This window comes from Nothobranchius furzeri, chromosome 17 (genome assembly GCF_043380555.1).
Source record: "Nothobranchius furzeri strain GRZ-AD chromosome 17, NfurGRZ-RIMD1, whole genome shotgun sequence".
In the NCBI taxonomy this organism is placed as follows: Eukaryota; Metazoa; Chordata; class Actinopteri; order Cyprinodontiformes; family Nothobranchiidae; genus Nothobranchius; species Nothobranchius furzeri.
This window is the reverse complement of record NC_091757.1, coordinates 43717459-43734373: the sequence shown is the minus strand read 5'-3', so window position 1 is coordinate 43734373 and position 16915 is coordinate 43717459. Positions and strand designations below refer to the sequence as shown.

Below are 16915 nucleotides of genomic sequence, written 5' to 3'. Positions count from 1 at the left end.
TTGTTCAGCCTTCTGACGCTCACGTGTCTGACTGCTGGCGCTCCGTGTGTGTTTTTATTTCTGCAGTGAGACAAACTCACCTCACACCATCCAGAGTTTGTTCTTTAAAGTTTCTATTAAATCCACAGTCTTGACACAAGTTTCCTCTACGCTGCAGGAGTTAAAGTTTACATTATGGAGTAAAAGTTCGGCAAACGCGTTTGTTTATATTTGGCAGCTACGCGCCGGGTGGGGGGAGGGGGGACTCGTGCTGCACACAGACAGCTGGTGTGATCAGCTCTGAAAAGTGTTGATCACAATTTGCAGATCACGTGTATTTGTCATGGAGATCGGCCGTGGATTCCTCTCCCGTCGCCATAATAAGAATCGAAACTAGGAATTGAAATAAAAACCGTTGAGCGATTCCGGGAAAAATGAACAGTTGGAACCTGGTTCCAATCGATGCTCGATGCCCAACCCTAGTGAAGTGTCTTGTCCAAGGACACGGCGACAGTGAAAGACTGAGCAGGGATGAAAAACCTGCAATCTTCTGATTACAGGGCGGAATCTCAACTCATCTGCCATTGTTGCCCATTGTTTTATTGATGGATAATTTACTTAATATGCATGTTTGTTTGTTTTTATCCACTGGCAAAATAGTGACACTAATAAAATGACCACTAGGTGGTAATAATGTGCCAGCTGGTTTGCAAATCATGTCAAAGCTCTTTAGCACATCTGCAAATAAAAAGTAAATACATAAATAAATGATCTTGTTTGTCTGCCACCATAGGTTTATTTTGAAAGGATTACAAATTGGTGATCTCCACCTTTATTTATGATAATTATGTACACACCCCATTCCACTGATCTGTGTCACAGGTTAAAACGAGGGAACACAAGACTTTCCTCTATCTGTGGGTTGCTATTAGTTGCAGAAAAAAAAAATCCAGGTCTTGATAAATGAAATAGAGTTTATTTTTCCAACATTAGTTTTAAAGGCTTAATAAAGATTTTTACTGCAATACAAAAATAAATAAATTAATTAATTAATAAATTAATTAATAAATTTATAAATAAATAAAACAGGTGTGCTGAAACCTCTATAAAATATCCATTACCACTTTGTGAGTTTTTTTCTATAGGCGCGCCTGCTGTATGGGTGGAAATGTTGGATAAGAATGTTGTTTTTTTTAACATTTTTATTGTTCTAACTAAAAGCTCACAAAGACTGGTTCAAACCAGATGACCCTTACAAATTATATTTGACATAATTTATTCTCAAACTGCAAATATTTGAGCTCCACTGCTGACATAAATGCTTTGCACAGTTCAATACAGCCGCTGTACTTAGATTAGTTCATACATGTTAATGTTCTGGTTTGGGTGATCAGCTTTAGGTGTTTGGTCTGACAAGTCCTGGTGCAGTGAAATGTGTCCATTCCTCACTACATTAGACACAGACATGTCTTTTCTCAACTGGCTGAGTCAGATATTGAGGACAGAACAAGGAAGTGCTCGTCTCCCCCTTGACAACCTGTGCTGTCAGTCTTTCCTTGACACATACATGTGACAGAAGTGACGATCACCTCATAAGACGGGATTCGTAGCTGGGTTCCGTGGAGTCACAGAAGCTGTCCCTCAAATATGTCATACACGTCTAGACATAGTTTTGTCTAATTTTACAACAAAAAAAAAACACACCTATTGTCTTCACAGTGGGATCTGCTGTACATTTCAGGAGAGGTGAGGATGCATGGAGTTGTGAATGTAGGATTAAGGAAGGTGTATTCCAAGGACATGCTTTCTGAAGTGGGATTAGCCTACCAAGAAGTTATTCTCAGTGGCACTCCAGCAGCCCTTGAAAAGACATCTTAGGATGCATTGCAGAGAGGCTCAAGTATCAGAGAAGCAAAACTCTCATCATGCAGACTGGGGGGATCCATCAAAGCTGGGGTGTGCAGAATGTGAAGAGACCTCGGCTTGGAGGTACAATGACATTCAAAGGAAAGCCTTAAGTGTCATTTAAGGCTTGGGGATTGAGGCTCCACAGCAGGTGTGTGAGGGGAATTCTGATCCAGCTCAGAGAAGAGAGCCCCAACCCCGAGCTGCTTAACATCACCAGGAGCACACTTAACAGTATCCCTGAATCACATGCAGGGAAAAGGTGGAGATAGGTGTAGGGGAAACTACTATTTCTGCTCTCACATCTGCTGTCAGAGACATATTTGACTCACATCTACTGTAAATAAAGATTTACCAATATACTAGCATGCTATTTGTGTTTATGATTAATATTGTGCACAATGGTGTTGTGATGACTACTAATTCTAGATAAACAGTGCAACGTCAGTTGTACTTGTTATTGATTTGAATGCATTTATTCTTTCTACCTTGACCTCTCAGTAGCCTTTTGTTCTGAAGCCTCTTCTTGCTTCACTGCGCAGTGCAAAATCTACAAAAGGAGCTCTACAGACAGAACACGGTTGCAAATGCCATCCCTGAAGCTTGTGTGTTTGACAAGCACCTCTCTCTGATCTTTGACACTAGCTGTGCATTCAGATTGCTTAATAAGTGTTCTCAGTTTCAGTACTATGGAGTCGGAGAACCTTTCAGATCTGTGGGTGATCTGGATGTAGCTCATTCAGAACTTTGCGTTGTAGCATGCCTTATTAGCAGCTGACAATCAAATTCAAGTGAGCAAACAACAAAAAAATACCAGGAGATTATTTTAGAAGTTAACCTGAGGGCTACATAAGCATAATCAATAATAAAATCCCCTTCCAAAAGAATATCCTTTAATCTGTCAAGAGTCTGAAACTACCTGAAAGTACCTAAAAATACTCAACACATCAGAAGTTTACAAAAATAGCTGATCACTACCTGCACTCAGACATTGCTTCTTCCCAAGAGTTGTGAAAGCCATCCACCTCCCACCCGTTCACTTTGCCCCACTGCAGACACCCCCACACCCATTAACTGCTCCCCAGTCTGCCAGAAACTTATCCTAATGGATAGTCAGCTGCAATTTTACACTACACTGCCACTTAAACTTCAAATGTTCTGTGTTCATGCTGCTACTGTTCCTGTTTACATTGAATCATCCCAGTGCAAAAACTGGAATAACCAGACATGCAGTGTTACTGAATAAGCAGCTTTAATTATATAGCACATTTCATACCCAGAGGTAATTTAGTGTGCTATCTATTAGCAAGAAAAACACAAATATTATAGTAACGTGACGGCACTGTTAAAATACACATGTACATTTAGATCAAATTTAATCAGAAAAAAAGACAAAGTTGAAGGATGAGCAGCTACCGTGAAGAAGGTGCAGCATCAGAAACATTCATTCATAAGGCTGGTGAATACATGAAAGTTTTCAATGTTGATTTGAAGTTACTAGAGCTGGGGCACATTTGACATCATAAGGAAGCCGATTCCATGTGCATCATCAAAGTAGCTGAAAGCAACTTCACCCTGTTTGATTCTGACCCGGAGTTCTACAAGCTACACCCTAAAAAGTAATTAATGGGACCTTTAGTCATTGCTTAAATATATATGTTGTTGTGAAATGAAAAATCAAGTTCATAAACACTGTTAGACTTCTTAATTAGAAATTGTATTATATTGAGTTCAGGTAACACACAAATTTAGCCTTTTTACTCAATATATAATTATGATTAGTCTGAATTTAAAATGATCAGTTAATCAAAACACAATATAATTTTAAGTTGTGTCGATGTAAAATAAAACTTGATGACGTGTAAACCTCCCACAGTTCCTCACTTTTTCTCAGGCGGACATTTTCAACAGCACATGTTCAGGATATGAAGCACTGTGTTGGTGGAGAACGGTAAGTACATTTAAGCGGAATTACACATATTTTACAGTCACCCTGGATTTTGTTAGTGATATAGCCTAATTTAAAACAAGGACGTAACATTATCTCTCCCGGTAGCAAGCGAGACGCTCCAGTTAGCTTTCACCCACATCTGTGTGCATAGCAGTTCGGCTGTAACATACACGGAGACGCAAATTCTGCGATAGTAGAAATTGTTGGGCTCTTTTTGAAACATCTAATACTAACGTTACTCTGATATAGACCATTGTAATTGTCTAATGTTTAAAAGATCACAGATATTGTTAGCCACGGCACTAACTGCTATGCTAACGCTGGGTTCTGTAGGATGTGAGCTATAATGTTGATGCTAGCCAAGGTAAGTAGCTATCACTGATGTGTTTGTTGTTAGTTAAGCAGCGATTGAAACGTTTTATTATCTAAATGTGGAATTATTTTTTGTAAAGAGAAGCATTTTATGTTAATAACCATTAAGAAATGCTAAAGCTAGATGCCGCTTTTCGCTTCTACATTTACGTCAACAGCGCCACCATCTTGTTAATGTTAAGGGCGGGAGTTCAACCCAGTACCGAGCCATGAAAGATGCCAGACTTAAGTGGACATTGCCGCACAATGGTAGGGTAATTATTATTATTATGGTAGGGTAAGGGTGATTTTTGGTGACTTTCGGTGTTTTGAAGAGAAATACGGAGAGGCGACACGGATTGTTTGTGCCATTGATATGTCTCAATAAAGTTTGAAGAAAAAAATTGAGCTGCGTGGTAGCGGACCACCATTTTGGATGGGTCTCCATTCGCCCCTAGTGCAGGTTTTTTCTACGAAGGAATGTGTTCCTCCAGTTAAAACACGTTGTCGTTCTTTTTAACAAAATGAGATATAAGGAGTGGCATGACAGGGCTACCAGAGTCAAATTTTGATGGTAAATAATGAAACTGTTAAAACATTTTTCCAAACACAGAAAGGCAAAAAAAAGTCAACAACCCCACTGTTTTTAGCAATATGCCAGTTTTTGCAACAGTTGGCTGCATAAAAAGGACCATGGATTCTGACTCAGCATTGACTCCAATTGGGTTTTGGAGAATGATAAACCCAACCAATATGGCAGTGACGCTGCAACATAGAGAGCATATATTCATAGAGACAACAGTTGTTGTTGGAGAGCTACATGCTTTGCTATCATATTGGATGGGTCCAGCACTCTTCCAACAACCAGCGTACTGTTGAAAACAGATCATGTGGGAGTATTGACTTTTCTAGCTTGTGTATGAAAAAGTTTTTCCGTATTTACTGTCAGAAAATGGCTGAATCTTACGTTTGATTTTATTTAAAAAAAACATGATAAAGGCTTTTAGTTTAGTGAACACATTCCTGGTAGAAATAAATGCACTGGGGGAAAATGGAGACCCATCCAATATAGCGGTCTGCGGGTACACCAGCTCCAACAGACAGGCCCAGTCCAAGGTCACCTCTACGTGTATTTGATGTCTATGGAAAGCTACATGTTGCATCTATGCATATATGATTTCTATGGCTGTTGGGCTTTCCAGCGCTCAACAAATTCAGGTATTCTGTTTTGAATGACTGGTCCCAGCTCACACTGTCCCCGAAAAGGTCCCCAACTTTATAATTTTATGAATCAGAAATGTTACTAGCATCGCACGCACGCGCACACACACACACACACACACACACACACACACACACACACACACACACACACACACACACACACACACACACACACACACACACACACACCACCTGGTTGTAAAAGTTCATTGAAATGCTGTAAAAGCAAAATATAGTAAAAGACTAATGTTAAATGTATCTAACAGAGTTATATATTACTATTTAAAAATGGTGCAAAAGATACTAATTGGAAAAGTTGTTTCAAAAGTGTAAACAAATGCCTCATAACAGTAAGTTAAATATCATAAAAACACATATTGGCTACTGATGGGCCACCAGGCTTTTCAAGTTTAAAATCATTTAACTTCATTTATTTTCCTACTCAGGTCTTCAGTGACTTTGAAAGGACAAAACACTGGTATCCTGGTGTCGTAGACCAAGAGTTCAAGTTGAGATAGGTCAGCCTCTCAGGACAAGCTAGACATCCCGTCCTCTGTCCCCTGAGGTGAGAAGCTCTCCGAGTCCATCAACAATTATTGACAAAGACGCAGGTGAAACTTATTCACTGTATTGAAGACTCACAAGTGAAATTGACAATACCAGCTTGTGTGTTTTTGTGCAGGTGTGACTTTCTGGTGTTCTACAGTGTCCTGGTGTTGTGGATCTAGGGGTTCCAGTTAAGACGTGGTCAGCCTTCTAAAGAACGTGGGAATCTCACCTAAATATTCAGTTACTTTGCTGTGTGTCTCGCAAGGACAAAAACTCAAACCTTCATCTTCTCCTGGTATCCTGGTGTCACGTGCCAAGGGGTTCAAGTTAAAACGTCATCAGCCTTCTGAAGTAAGCGTGAACAAACATGGAGTAAGACAGAAACATCAAGTATGGATTGGCCTTGCAAAATCTGTAAATTTGCGACCTCCACTAAAGACGAGTAGTTGAAACATTATAGGTTACGTCATATCCCTGGTGTGCAGCCTCTGCCATGCCCTTACCTAGATTGTTTTTGTTCATTTAAATCATGGGGTAGCCTAAAATCACACATATCAAGGAAACACTCTACTCACTCAACAACAGTGAAAACAAGCGGCCGAAATGAGTTTCCTCCGTAGGGTGGCCGGGCTCAGCCTTAGAGATAGGGTGAGGAGCTCGGACATTCAGGAGGGACTCGGAGTAGAACCGCTGCTCCTCCGGATGGAAAGGAGTCAGTTGAGGTTGTTTGGGCATCTGGCCTGGATGCCTCCTGGACGCCTTCCCGGGGAGGTGTTTCGGGCATGTCCTGCCGGCAGGAGGCCCCCGGGTCGACCCAGGACACGTTGGAGAGGTTACATCTCCAATCTGGTCCGGGAACGCCTTGGGGTCCTGCTGGAGGAGCTGGTGGAGGTGGCCGGGGAGAGGACGGTCTGGAGCTCCCTAGTTGGGATGCTGCCCCCGCGACCCGGACCCGGATAAGCGGAGGAAGACGGCGACTTAATGCTATATCGTTATGTATATAATTTTTAGCATAGAAAATCAGCCGCATCAGGATATGAAATTGTTGCCATATTGCCCAGCCCTACCTGCATCTGATTTTTTTTAACGCGTTATCTATTTTTTTCTATCAATCAGGACAACACAGTTGAAAAGCGCAGAGAGATTACCATTCGCTGCCTCATAGTCTATATTGGAGAGAAGGAGGAGGATCTTTTCAAACAATACAGCGTAAGTACTTGACTACTTTTTCAATTTTTTGTTTTGTTTGAAATATGTGTCTGTAGGTTCTGTGTGTTTTTGTTCATTGGATTTTCTGTTCAAGTTTGAGTAATGAAGGGATGTTCCACCCCTAAGTGAAAATTTGTCTATTGCCATAATCCCCAGAGTTTGATAAGTGAGAAAAACACCTTTTGTTACCAGCACAGTAATTTTCTTGATCTGGCAGTAATATGTCTGCTTTAACTGAGCATAAACAATGGAAGTGAATAGCAGGTAGTAGAATTTTGTGTGTAAAAGTGATTAAAATGACACAATAATGATACCAACTGGAAAAGTTCCTGAAGAAACTTTGAGAGGGCGTGCTACCGGCAGTACTTCCATGTTGGCATAAAGTAGAAAACATTAGCTTAAAGCTAAAAGAGTTAGCATAAAGCTAAAAATATGATCTTAAAGCTATAAACATTAGCTTGAACCTAAAAAGTTAGCATAAAGCTAAAAGACATGTTACCCCCAGGAATAGTTTGTTTCATTATTGAGTCATTTTAATCACTTTTGCACACAATGCTAGTACCTGCTATTCACTTCTAACATTTATGTTATGCTCAAGCAAATGGACTGCTGTCAGATCAGTAGAATTACTGCGCTGGTTACAAAAGAATGTTTTCTCACTTTTCCAACTCTGGGGAATATGGCAATAGAAAAATTTTCAAACGTTATAGAGATTAAAAAAAATTGAAACTGCTTTGATTTTGCTTGTATGGGTTGCAGAATGACAAAGAAAAATCACTGAAAGATAAACACAAAAGACAACCTGTTTTAGCTTATTTTCATACCTGAAGTCGTAGTTCATTACTTGATTCACGTCATCCTGAAGAGCTTGAGCTACGTATTTTATACATCCTAACTTCTTTTAATTTCTCTTACAAGGATGTGGAGGAGCTCAACGCAGACCTTGCAATGCAAGTCATGAAGATTGCTATCATTGGTGATGGGCCTGAAACGATCATCGTTGAGGAATCCAAGATCCTGGAGGGGATTGATGCTGCCAGATCCTGTGTTTTGCTGATGGGAGTTATCTACACTCTGAACCTTACCTACCCAAAGCAGCTGAAATTTACCTTTGAGGTATTTCAAAAGCTATGCCTTGAGCTTGATGGACAAAAAGCCAGCTCTAAAGTAACGAATCTCAAGTTGGGTATTTTCTAGAGCAGACTTAATGAACTGTTCATGAGGGAGTTTCAAAGTAGACACAAAACCTTTTCTTATTTCTGCATTTGCAGCACTACTTCAGTCATTGGCTTTTACTAAATTTTAAAGCACTGTTCTTCATAAGCTTCTGAGTTAATTTTTTGTGTCTTAAATGCTGCTGTTTGCACATTTTTAAGGAATTTGAGCTGTGGTTAATTCCTCCCATTACCTCTTTGTTCTGAGGATAGTGGTGTGTTTTGAAGTTTATATATAATGCCCTCTTTAGCTGGCATTAATCTGGTAGTTGAAAAGTCAAATATAAATGAGAATGAATATGACTTTGCTAAAGTACTGACAAAGTTGAATGAGAGAAACTTTGCTCATTTTATGTTTAAATTAGTGAATTAAAATGTATTGAACTCTTTGATATTTTGTTTTGATTCACTGTCCCTTATTCAAGTCAAAAATTATGATTCATGTATTGGGTTTTATTACACTTTAATACACTGTTCCTCATAAGTTTCAGTGGGTGTTTTGTGTCTTAAGAAAATTAAGCCCTCAAATCTTGCACTTTACATGTTAAAGAATTGTGCTGTTATTGTTATTAAATGGGTCTAACTCATTTGAATAATTCTGTCTGAATTTCTATTATTTCTGAGCACCAGGTCTGAGTTCCTTAGCTGATGTCCAGATGCCAGGTTAGGACATCTCCCTCATGCCTCTACATAAGGGGTGTCAAATTCTGGTCCATGGGGGCCGGTGTCCTGCATCTTTTAGTGTTTTCCCTGTTCCAACACAGATAATTCACCTGTGCAGCAGATCATCAAACTCTGCAGAAACCTGTTAATGAACTGCTGACTGAAATCAGGTGTGTTGAAACCGGGAAACGCTAAAACGTGGGATTACGGCCCTTTGAGGACTGGAGTGACACCCCTACCCTGAATACTCCTAGCAACCATTCAGAAGGTATTTGGCATCTCCTTGCTGAGAGCTGATTTTACTCAGCCACCTTCAAACAAAAATACACACAACATCCTATTATTTTTCTGAAGGTCATGACACAAGAGCAGTCAAAGCACATGTTGAGGCTGAATTTCATTTGGTAAAAAGTCTGATCAACAACTTTCTTATGTCTTAGAACCTTGATTTCTTTGTGGGCAGGCACCACCTTGGATGAACCCTCCCACAAGGTAGTCATGGTTATAAGAGACGACCAAATCATCATGGTTCTATTTTGGAGCAAATTAGCCTCCTGAGAAACAGAAAAATGCCCTTATAGAATCTCCTGCAGGGATCATACATAATTGAGTTAATATTTGAAGTTTATTTTTTGTGACCAAAAAGCTACTACACTACTGTATAACTGAAATATTATATTGGACCAACTTAAATTCTTGCGTTCTTGTTGACAATTATTAAGTTCATGTAACTTAGGAATGTGTTTAAATGTGGCCAAAAAGTTACTTCAACATAAATGAATATTATGTTGGATCAACTTAAATTCTTGCGTAATTGTTGACAATTATTAAGTTCATGTAACTTAGGAATATGTTTTAATGTAGCCAAAAAGTTACGTCAACATACATCAATATTATGTTGTACCAACTTAAATTCTTGAGTTCTTGTTGACAATTATTAAGTTAATGTAATTTAGGAATGTGCTTTGTAGTCACGAAAAGGCTACTTCACCACACTCAAAAATATTGCGCTGATTTAATGTAATTCTGCCAGAAGTTGGTTTAACTTAAAAATTCTAGTGGAAAACGTTAACATATGTTTTTTTGTTGAACCAATGCTTTATTTTTTAGAGTGTAACTGCTTCCTAAGGATATCAAAGCCCTGCTAGGTGTGTAAACCAGAAGGAGATCCAACATGTACTCTGGCCCCATGCCACTGAGTGATTTATAAACCAGTAGTAGCACTTATAAATCAGTCCTGTAGTTTTGGTTACCAGTGAAGAGATTTTAAAACAAGCGTGATGTGCTTTATTCTCTGGGTTATTGGTTGATCATCCCGATCAATGTCCTCATATGTTTGTTTCAGTTTGTTTTTAATCTATTTCTGCTTCTGCATTCTACTCTTCATTCATATTATTTTTCATGACGGTTATATGCGCAATTTTTATTTTCCACTTGTAAAAATGTATGCCTTTCAAACTGAAAACTACCAAACAAATTCTGTAATGCATATGCACAATAAAGAATTATTATGTTTTACATCTACAATGCATATTCTAAACCATTAGGAATTTTGAAAAGCATTTACAAGCATATCCAAATGTAAAGGAGGTTGCTCCACACATAAAGGTAATGTAGGAGTTCGCATCAACTCCTTTACTTTGACCATTTATCTTTTTATTTTAACAAACTCTGTAGTCTCAGCTAAACATGACATGGGGAAAAAAAGGCTTACTGATTATATATATATATATATTGCCCTCATGCTGAAACTTTTTTTTAATTTATTTAAAGAGAAACACATTAGAAAGTAGATTGAGAAACTGCCTAGCTGACAAAAATAAATCTGATGTCATGGCTTTCTCATGACCATCATCCTTAATGGATTATATTTGTCACACTAAATGAACTTCTTCAGATGTGAAACCACACTGTTACTAATTTAGTCCACACTGACCATTCTGAATTAATGCAGCTCTGTGCAGTCATGCGGAACATTTTTCAGCATTCTGTTTTTGTATGCTGAGGCAGCCGAAAGCTCCTGGTAGAGCTGAGCGTGACTTCTTTCCTTTTTTTGTTTTTTGCCATCTGGGATTTGGATTTGCATCTTTATTTATGCGTTGGCAATCTGCCAGCAGGTCCCTCACTGCAGGGGCCAAAAGGCAACAGCATGGCCTGAACAGCCAGGGAGGGCCTTACACAGTTAGGCCACGGTAACAGCCTGATCCTGATGATTCAGAGTCATTAGACATAAAGCTGGTGAATGAATTGTCCACTGAATTTTCTTTAAATGTTAAGTAAAAAGTTTCTTGTTAAAACGATATCAACAAAACTAAACAGAAGTTTTAATATCAAAACTTTTGTTTCATCCTTTCAAAAGTGACCTTTGCAAGAAAGAATCAAACTACCAGACTGATCATTTCAGAAACCTTCGACCTTCTTTGGATGCCAGCTTTTGTTTCAACAGTGATGTGTCTCACGAAAGAAAATACACCTTCCCATGCAATTCTGTTAGCAAAGCACCACCTTGCAAACAAGGAAAGGTCATTTTACTTCAAGTATGTTTCTACAGCGTTGTATTTAGCAGAGGTGCACGCCGAAGGAAGTTCAAAAGATCTACTTTGACCAGAATCACACAAAACTGAGGTTGACGATGATAGACGTCCTCATGAATAGCTGTGAATTCAATTAACAGAAGGAAAAACCTGCTGTCAGTCCTGATCTCCAAGCAAAAGGCGCCACAGGAAAGCCGAAGTAAACACATATGCCGGTAAGGCAGAAAAGGTGCTCATCCCGCTTGTTTCCTCAGCTGCCCTCTGAGAGAAACAAAATGAGGTTTGCACATCTCAGAACGAAAAAACAGGCAAGATAAGTGAGAAAAGACAGTTCCAGCACTGATCTTTGACCGAGCTTTTCTCTTTGTGTCTCTATTTATAAATAAGCATTCACACATACACAGAAACCAAATAAATTGCTATGCAGCTTACAGAAAATATCAATATTAATATTTGCTGTGCTACAACCCTAACCCTAACCCTGCATTACTGTGAGGTAATAAAAAGGCTGCCTGAAAGTTTATTCTGTCCAGGGCTTGATTCAGTTGACTGAACTAAGTATTCTAAAAGATCTCTGAATCTAACAATAACCCCCAAAATAGGCAAAAAAATAAAAATAAAAACCCTTCAACTATTTGAGAGCTTCAGGTATGCTTTTTGGGCCTCATAGGATTGCATAGTCTGCATAATGATTTTTTCATATACGTATGCGGTAAAGAAGTCTATTCGCCAAGCGGAGGCTCTTTCTTCGCCCACCTGTTTGTTTTATAGAGGTATTTTGACACACATACAAGCAGAAAAGCACAGCATCAAGCTTTAATTAAATATTACTCTCAAACAAACTCGCACAAGTTTTGTCCCAGCCAAATAGTGGGTAAGGCTTCCTTTCACAGTCCCCTAATTGTGTAGTTTATCCCCTAAAAGTACTTTCATGGTAATTACATAGTAAATTAAAGTGTATTATTCTTTCTGAGTTCTTAAACATTCATGTAACTCAAGTTCCATTTTAGTTTTTATTTGTATTAATCATTTCCAGTAAATACTGCTTTACACTATAATTGCACTTTATTACAATTATACACTTTAATTACACAATAATACACTTTAACTTACTATGTAATTACCATGTAAGTACTACGTAATTAGGAGACTGTAAAAGGAAGCATTAAAAAAGTGAATTTTTAAAAATAAAACAATTAATTGACTGGGGTGCGGACCATTTTTTCTATTTATAAATGAGGATTGCATTTACATTCCTACTTTTGCAAGATGTGTGTGTGTGTGTGTGTGTGTGTGTGTGTGTGTGTGTGTGTGTGTGTGTGTGTGTGTGTGTGTGTGTGTGTGTGTGTGTGTGTGTGTGTGTGTGTGTGTGTGTGTGTGTGCGTACCGCCAGGTAGAAATCCTGCTACAATTAGCAATAAAGCCCCATGATGCTATAAACCACACCAGATTTGTAGGATGCAGAGAATGAATCACAGATACATGTTAAATTGATTTGGTTTGTAATCCTCTGAAACTACTGAACTGGAGCTAAAGCTGTGCCATTTCACAGAAACAAAGATAATAGCTGCTGTAGTTTAGTGTCCAAAAAAGTCTCATCTCACTAGGGTCCCATTTCAGATGTTTTGATTGATTTCCTGTAGAGACGTTGCAGAGGTTTAGTATCAATAACTCCCGAATGACCTGAGTTTGGAGAAATTATTTAATTGTGAGCAGACTGATAAGCTAACAGCTAGTCCAATCAGGGCCAATACCGAAGTGTTTAACCTTGTGGATGCTTTTTTTAAGTATTAGATGTTTATTTGACCAGAGCTATTGTGTGATTCCAACAGGAGGTTTCCCAGGCTGCATCCGAAAAACTGATGCAATCTGCTGCTGTTTTCCTTTTAATCACCAGAAAAAAGTGTCTGATAACTGGGAATAACTGAATATACCCACCACTCCTTCAAATAAAGAATTGTTTTGCTTTATTTAAACGGGGTGCTAAATCAAAAGGAAACATGTGTTCATCTATATTTTCTGACCCATTCTGAACTTATTCATATACCGTAATTTCCGGACTCACACCTCAATATAAGCCGCACCGGGCTAAAAGCGGCAGATATCTACTGAATTGAAAACGTAGTTTAACTGAACGTAACTGAACTGATCAGTATGAAACAAAACAGAAAATTTATTGATTAGTTTATTCATCATCCTCCTGCGCACTGAAACCACTGAAGTCATCTTCTTTAGTGTCGGGGTTGAACTACTGCCTCAGAAGAGCTTCGTCACATACCTTTTTGGTGGCGGTGTCAGTGTCGCTCTCCGTGTTGCTGTCATCATCCCGGGTTGAAGCGGGGAAAACAAGCAGCGCCGTTTTACTGTGAAAAAAATCCTCCTGGGCGCTTTCCGTAGCACTCCTTTAACTCAGGAGTCATTAGACTTTCCAGCATCCATCCTTTCTGGTTGACTAAAGCCGCACCTCATTATAAGCCGCATGGTTCAAAGCGTGGGAAAAAGTAGCGGCTTATAGTCCGGAAATTACGGTAAATGAAGCCATTACATCTATCCTGGAAAACCCAACCCACCCACTGTATTCCACGATGGTGGAAGATGAAGTTGAAGATTACAATAATATCCAACTACTTTTGTGTTTTCCTTATATTATTTTTTTCTTATTCTCTAAGTGTATGCACTGCCTTAACAAGTGAATTTCCCCACTGTGGGATTAATAAAGCTGTTTTATCTTATTCTGTTCTACAAAGAGGCTGTTATGTATTGGTCATATACAGGTTCTGTTACTAGTGACCAATGAGAGAAAAAAGACCCTTTATATATTCTAGTGTTCTAGGATACCACAGCTCATATTAAAATTAAAAGTATGACAGTTCTCTAAAATAGTTTGGTGGTCTTATTTCAAATAACCTAATGAAAAAGTGTCAAAACAACTAAACGTTATTTACTTTTCATTGTTTTCCCTGGTCAAAAGTCTGGAAATGCCTGGTAATTCCTTTGGAAAAATGAATGTGGTTGAACCTCCGGCTGGTACAAAATAATCAGTCAATACACACACAACAATGCACGGCCTAGCCACCAGACCTTATTTCAATTTCCTAAATTTGGTGACCCTAATTGTGACATTAGTTGATCTTTCCCTAGATACAGTAACTTAGTGTCGCATACAACTGAAAAAGATGAAATACCCTTTCTTTTTATTATAATTAACACATATAAGCTGTTCTATTTTAGATATATTTTAATAGTTATTAAAACATTGTTGTGATGTCAGGATATAATATGAGGTTTTCACCCAACACCACATCTCAACAATTACTAATTACACCTACTGGTGAAAAACACCAGTCATTTGCCTACAGAGGAGTATTGTACAAGTACAAAAGGCCAGTAGAAATGAAGGATTGGCAGTATTGCATGCCTCAGAATGGATAAAAAACACTATGTGATAAAAATAAACTTCTAAACTTTTGTGTAACTGTCAACATCTCAAGTTAGAAAACAGTCGGTGTGCTTTGGAAGAAGTTTCAGCTAGGGGGCACAAAAGTAAACACTATAGAACTTTTTTTTCTGTAGGGTGACCAAATAAAAAGCAATCTAGAAAACTAACGGTTAATAGAATGAGACCCTTTTAAATGGACATCTTTGCATTAGCAGAAACTAAAGCTGTCTGAGATTCTCTGTATGATAAAAGCATGGTTAAAATTGTGCCTGCGCTAAAACTATTTGTCTAGTAAATGAGTAAAATTTATGCAAAGCCAAAAACAGGAATAAAACTAAAACTCAAAGCTGATGACTAGATGCAATTTCCAGTGAGTTTTATTTCGCAAAGCTTGATTAACAAATCCAAACTCTTGGATCATTCATGAACATTGATTTATGAGCTCCAAACTTTTAGCTTTCACCCCCTGAGGTCACCATCCCATGCACATGAAAGCATAATTAAAAGCAAGCATATTTCTGGTCTGAGTTCAGGTGTTACGGCACAAAGCCTCTCTGCTTGCAATAAGTGACTTTTCTGGGTCAACAAATCCCACACACCATTAGAAAGTTCTGGCAGCCTGGAAAGTTGAGAAAACTATCTCTGACTCACAGGAGATGGTACGGATGAAAGCTTTGTAAGATTTGACTAAAGCCTCTTCAGATGTGTTCTGCTGGAATTTATTTGCAAAATGTCAAATGCACCTTCATTAGGCATCTGTCAAACTGCTGCTTTATTGTGGTTTTTGTTGTGTTTTCAAAAGTAGCCAATGAGATAAGATTCAATTTGCCACTAAGACAAGCTGGTCTTCTGTTCCTTGCACATAATTTAACAAACTGTCAACACTATGGATATTGTGTTTTTTATTGGCTGGGGGGGGGGGGGGGGGGGGGGTAATATTCTACGGATTGAGAATAAAAATGAAGACACAACATTAATCAAAGATTAAAAATTTACTGACTTCGATGAATGGATCAGTACATAATGAGGAGTGATGCAGTTTCCAGTGTCGGAAAGTGGGCACAGCTTTAAAGAACCAGAGAACTAATGTACAGCTAGCTAAAACATTACTGGTGCCTTACGGGTATGAAGGCCTTTACAGTTTAATCTGAAGATATTCTCTTTCTCCATCTCCCACTGCAAGCTAGTGATCAGTTCTGCCTCTTGTTTTGGGTGTTTACTTATGCTCTCTTTAGGTGTTTGATGGACTATAGACCTATCATTCTACCGGCTCTTGGAGAGTACAGACACTTTTTTCTCCTCTCCCTCCCTGCTCTCCCCAAGGCTCTCTGTCCTGTTTTCCTGTGCAATGCACTTCTCTGCATTTTTTCTGGAAACTGGAAATTATTAAACATGGATCTGGTCAGTTGGTCTCAACGCGATTGACAAAATCTTTTCAACGATGAGAATGGGAGAAGGGGCTCCTGGATGCCCCTCTGGGACAGAGCCAGCTGGGTATATCATGGACTCCTGGAAACAGTGGAGCTTGATCTGCCTGTCTCAACTGTCAGTGGAGGATTCTGAAGATGTCTGGATATTTGTTGTTTTGGTGTCAGGTACTCAGGCTGTTTGTAACTGAGCGGTTACCTGGCATACCGGAAAATGTATGAGCTTTCGAGGAATATTGGCCTAATCCCAGAGCTCAGGGATGGAATGCATCGTGCTGTAAACTCACAAACTCATATAATTGTCGAGATGAGTCGTAAGCTTGGAACTTTGGCTGAGATTCAGCTTCTGGCACAGAAGGTTGATTTAATCAAGGAGAGAGTTGACGGATCAGCACGGATTGGAATAGTTTGATAACGCCATTATTGGACCTGGAGGGGTTGAAGACCAACAGAACTCTAAGGCAGAGAGG

General features: G+C 38.9%; 2 protein-coding genes across 2 annotated transcripts in view; one reads left to right on the top strand and one right to left on the bottom strand.

The window, feature by feature from the left end:
- Positions 1 to 16915, bottom strand: part of edil3a (EGF-like repeats and discoidin I-like domains 3a) — a 204518-nt gene that overhangs the window by 117823 nt on the left and 69780 nt on the right. The gene's annotated exons all lie outside the window — the stretch shown is intronic.
- Positions 3424 to 11167, top strand: LOC107373370 (uncharacterized). Its single transcript, XM_070546608.1, has 5 exons — positions 3424 to 3503; positions 3779 to 3835; positions 6163 to 6310; positions 7076 to 7168; positions 8087 to 11167. The coding sequence occupies exons 1-5, from the start codon at positions 3424 to 3426 to the stop codon at positions 8363 to 8365; spliced, it is 657 nt and encodes a 218-aa protein (XP_070402709.1). The 3' UTR covers positions 8366 to 11167.